The sequence below is a fragment of the Siphateles boraxobius genome, unplaced genomic scaffold (assembly GCF_051911475.1).
Source record: "Siphateles boraxobius isolate OS27281-9 unplaced genomic scaffold, OSU_SipBor_1 76, whole genome shotgun sequence".
NCBI lineage: Eukaryota > Metazoa > Chordata > Actinopteri > Cypriniformes > Leuciscidae > Siphateles > Siphateles boraxobius.
Genome location: NW_027509204.1, coordinates 2819950 through 2824004, shown reverse-complemented (window position 1 = coordinate 2824004; position 4055 = coordinate 2819950). Strand labels below are relative to the sequence as shown.

The window sequence follows — 4055 nt, the reverse complement described above, 5'->3', positions numbered from 1 at the left end:
TTCTTGCTGTCAGAAGATGTGGCAAATGGAAGGATTCAAAGTGAACGCATCTTCAAAGTGCGCAAGATCAGCCATTGTGCATCATTACGCATTGCGATGGCATCATGGCACTTTATTACCATCCATTTGATTGCATCTAACAAGCTACAGATGAATTGCATAACATGCCAATATTATTGCAGAACATACCTGTATTTCTCTTATTTTTGCAAATATGTGTTATTTGCATTTCTGTTGTAATCTTTGCCGATGTGTCGCCATTTCTTATTTCACCCGTTTTTGTGCGTACGCCTGGGTCAGAGTTGTGAAGGACCGCACATTTTCCCATCAAGTTTGCTTTTTATAAATCCCAATATTGAGTAGAGCGCGGCGTATGCCTTTTGTGCGTATGCAACATTTATAAATGAGACCCCTGGTCCAGATGTTTGGAAGCCACTTCATCGTGCACTAGTGGTCTTTAAAAGGTTCATCTTTTAAAACTCCCTATGGAGAAAGTTGTCAACTTCAGGAACACTATGGTTTGCATGCTATATGGGACTTGAAAAGTACAGTAGGACTATCAGTTTGACCACATCGGCAGAATAAGCAATTTTTACCAAGTCAAAAGCAGTTAAATCATGAAGCAAAATGACAAGTCAGATACAATCAAGGATTGATTCATCAGTTTTATTGAAAAGCTCTCTTTTGCTCTTGAACCATTACAGGACCAAGTGAGGCCTTGCCTTCCCACTGAATGCCTAGAGAGAGGAAGAATGCCAAGTTAGAGCACTTGAATTAAAAGCATCCTTAGAAAGAACAAAAGCTACCAACCTCCATAGGGAGAAGCAGCAAATTCACCATCAGGACCACATGTTGAGTCACAGCAACCACAAACTTGGTCATTACCATCAGCAGCAAACCACCTGCAATAAAAAAAAAAGACATGGAACCTTCAACATGAGAAAAGTCACTGTAAAAATAAAATGCCCACTTACCCATTGGCAAAGGAACAGGATTTGCGCTGAGCGTCACTAGGTGCAGAAGCAATAGTTGCCTTCAGAATACAAGTTATGTAGATCTGCAAGGGGTGTCAGACAAGTCACAAAACCAAAGCAGATGGGAGGAGAAGTCAAATTAACTCATATTACATACAGGAGAACTGTTGCCCTCCTGGAACATAAACGCCTCCAGCTGAAACTGGATCTTGTCAACCTGGGACCGAGGCAAGAAGCGGGAGCTGGAAGCTGTAGTTTTGGCATCCACAAAGCACCTGACGACAAAAATTACAAAGAGCTACTCATGAATGTCAACTGTAGAGCATTAAATAACTAGATCTTACCCATGACTCTGTGACAAAGTGGTTACAAAAAGCAACTTAAACAGTCCTACCGCATCAAGGCCCATGACCTTACCCGCGATTCTCAATGAAGGAATAACTCGGAAGGGAGTTCACATCAGGTACTTGAGTGGCCACACAGCGGTCCACAAACACACGCAGAGGCACATGATTGTACTGCTTCACGGATGCCTCGATGTTAATAACGCCACCCAGGAAATAGGAGTATGAAGGCCTCTGATAGGACCAATCATCTACACACAAAAAGAAAAACATTTTAGGCACAGCCACAATAGCAAGGGTAAAGGTTCATTTTATTAAAACAGAACCAGTACCAACCCATCATGATCTTCAGGGAGAACAGCAAGACTTCTTCACCAGCCTCTGTTGAGGCATAAGGGACCCATGTTGGCCTCAAGGCATCACTGCTAACATTTTGGAGCCTGCGGTTCATGAAAGTACCCATTAAATGGTCTCCCAGTTGCACTAGAATGTGCAGAAAGTCACAGAGATACTTACCTTTGATAATGGCATTGAACACCAACAATTGCACCATCGGCCCGGGTGATGGGAGTACCTGCAAGCGCCTCAGGGGTGTAGGTAAGAGAGAAGGTGTAGACAAGCTCATCCTCATTCATCTGTTAACAGAATTTGGTTACCAAGGGTTATCCTTGGACTTTACATACAACAAAACCGTGCACTCATATAGCTATGAATGGGAGAAGGTGCACTGTGCGATATGGTGGAATTCCTAAAGAGAAAATTCACATCACCGCAGTTGCCCTCGGAAGCTCCGGTGTTGCCAGAGATAGTCAATGTTTTGGAGACATGTACATAGGATTGAACATGCACATTGGCTGTTCCAGGGTAAAAACACTATTAAGGCACAATATTTATTGTTCTTGTTTCTTAAGCTTCCTTCATACCATTTATGGGATGATTTACATCAGATGTTGGTTTGAAGGGTTACTTAAGTCAAGTAGCTTGAAAAATCAGGATTTACCCATTCAAATAGATATAACTTGGTCTTAGCTGCCCTGGCATTGTAAAACCAAGTGAACCAACTTCTCTTGAACCGGTCCTCTGCCACAACAAATAACCCATTAAGATTTATGCGTTCTTACCATCAGCACACTGTTGCAGTCCTGTAATTCATACTCAAAGATGAGCACTCTTGACTGAGGATCCTGACCAAAAACAGGACATCCACCTAAAGACAGACCAGTTGGCTGGATCAACTGACCATTGCTGAAAAAGTCCTGCTGAACCTCTACAAGAACCCGGTTCTCGCCACATTGAACTGCTACGCTGCTGGGAGTCACGGGTTGCCTCAACTGGAAGTCCACCGCCAACTCGCTCTGCACTTCAGGAACGATGGGATACCTCCAATTCAAAGGCATCACTGGACCCTGCAACAGCTGCTTCTCCTGAACACCAAAAGGGTCTTGCTCAAGGCTTTTGGAGACGGGACCCAAAGGACTCTGAAACTGAGAAGCCACTTGCAAAGTGTTCCAGTGCCCTAACGGAGAAAGGGCAGGACTTCTAGAAGCTGGATCAGATTTTGGCCCCGTGCTTCTTGGACTACGACTGGACCTCAATCTTCCCAAGACATCAGGCAGCTCAAATGCAACAATCACAACCACCACTAAGACAACTTTCAGGAACCCCATCCTGACAAACTTTGACACAAGCACCACAACACACACTAGCACTTGGCTTTGCCATTTTGTACAGCTTTGAGTTAAGGTGGCTCCACCCCTTTTACCTTAATTATCCTTAATTCCACTCTGGACTTGTAGAGTGTATGCATTTTGGGGATGCACCACTCTGCAGATTTTTGGGCCTGTCCAAATAACCACACGTGCCGTCTTTGTACTTGACCACTTGTCTACTTACATGGCTTAGAGTATTTCTGGTCTTTGATCTAAGTGTTCAAGTGGGCTTGAAGACCGTAAGTGTGTGTAGAAATTTTGATTACCCAATGGGACACACTTTTAGTGTTGCAAAAATGCAAGTTTACATAGCTTTATTTACACATTTTGCTTTCAAGTACTTTGTATTTTAAAATAAACTGATAAATGTCTGTTCAGTAGTCCCTATGTAACAAAAGACACATTTAAAAAAAAATTGTGATGCTTGTATTAAGTGATGAAATGCAGTTGTAATGCAATGTTGTACAAAATACTGTATACTCTCACATCTTTGTACCAATAACATGTACAAAACTTTTTTTACTACCAAATTATGTGTAATTTCTCATTCATTTTAATTTTTTCAGTTTCACTTTATTTTGATGGTCCCTTTAACACATTCTGTTGACTATATGTAACGTTGAACCTACATGTCTACTAACTCTCATTAGAGTGTTAGTACAGTATTAGTAGTATTAGTATGCATCTTGAGACAAAACAATAGCATATTTAAGATAGCATATAGACATATTTTAAGATATGCCAGTGGAAGTTGCTTTGAGTTAAAACAGCTCAAACATGTATTTTAGCTTGCGACTAGGCTTAAACTTTCTGTGAATACAGGGGTTAATGTACTAGACCTGATCAAGATAGTGATTACTTTCCATTGGGTTCAACAGCATTCAGAAGAGCTTTTCACACAGTTGACCCTGGGTCATTGTAAACCCTGGGTCAACAATCCTGCTTCATGTTTCACACTGCTCGTAATTTACCCAGGGTTAACAATTAATCCTGGGTATTCATTAGCTGGCGTTTCACACTATGCATTC

The 4055-nt window shown here is 41.7% G+C and overlaps 1 protein-coding gene across 1 annotated transcript; it reads right to left on the bottom strand.

The window, feature by feature from the left end:
- Positions 1-652: 652 nt before the first annotated feature.
- LOC143724602 (zona pellucida sperm-binding protein 3-like) lies at positions 653-3022 on the bottom strand. The gene is made up of 8 exons (XM_077217780.1): positions 2440-3022; positions 1835-1953; positions 1655-1758; positions 1392-1569; positions 1132-1249; positions 975-1057; positions 811-902; positions 653-737 (listed from the first exon to the last, which is right to left on the bottom strand). The coding sequence occupies exons 1-8, from the start codon at positions 2983-2985 to the stop codon at positions 667-669; spliced, it is 1311 nt and encodes a 436-aa protein (XP_077073895.1). The 5' UTR covers positions 2986-3022; the 3' UTR covers positions 653-666.
- Positions 3023-4055: the final 1033 nt, after the last annotated feature.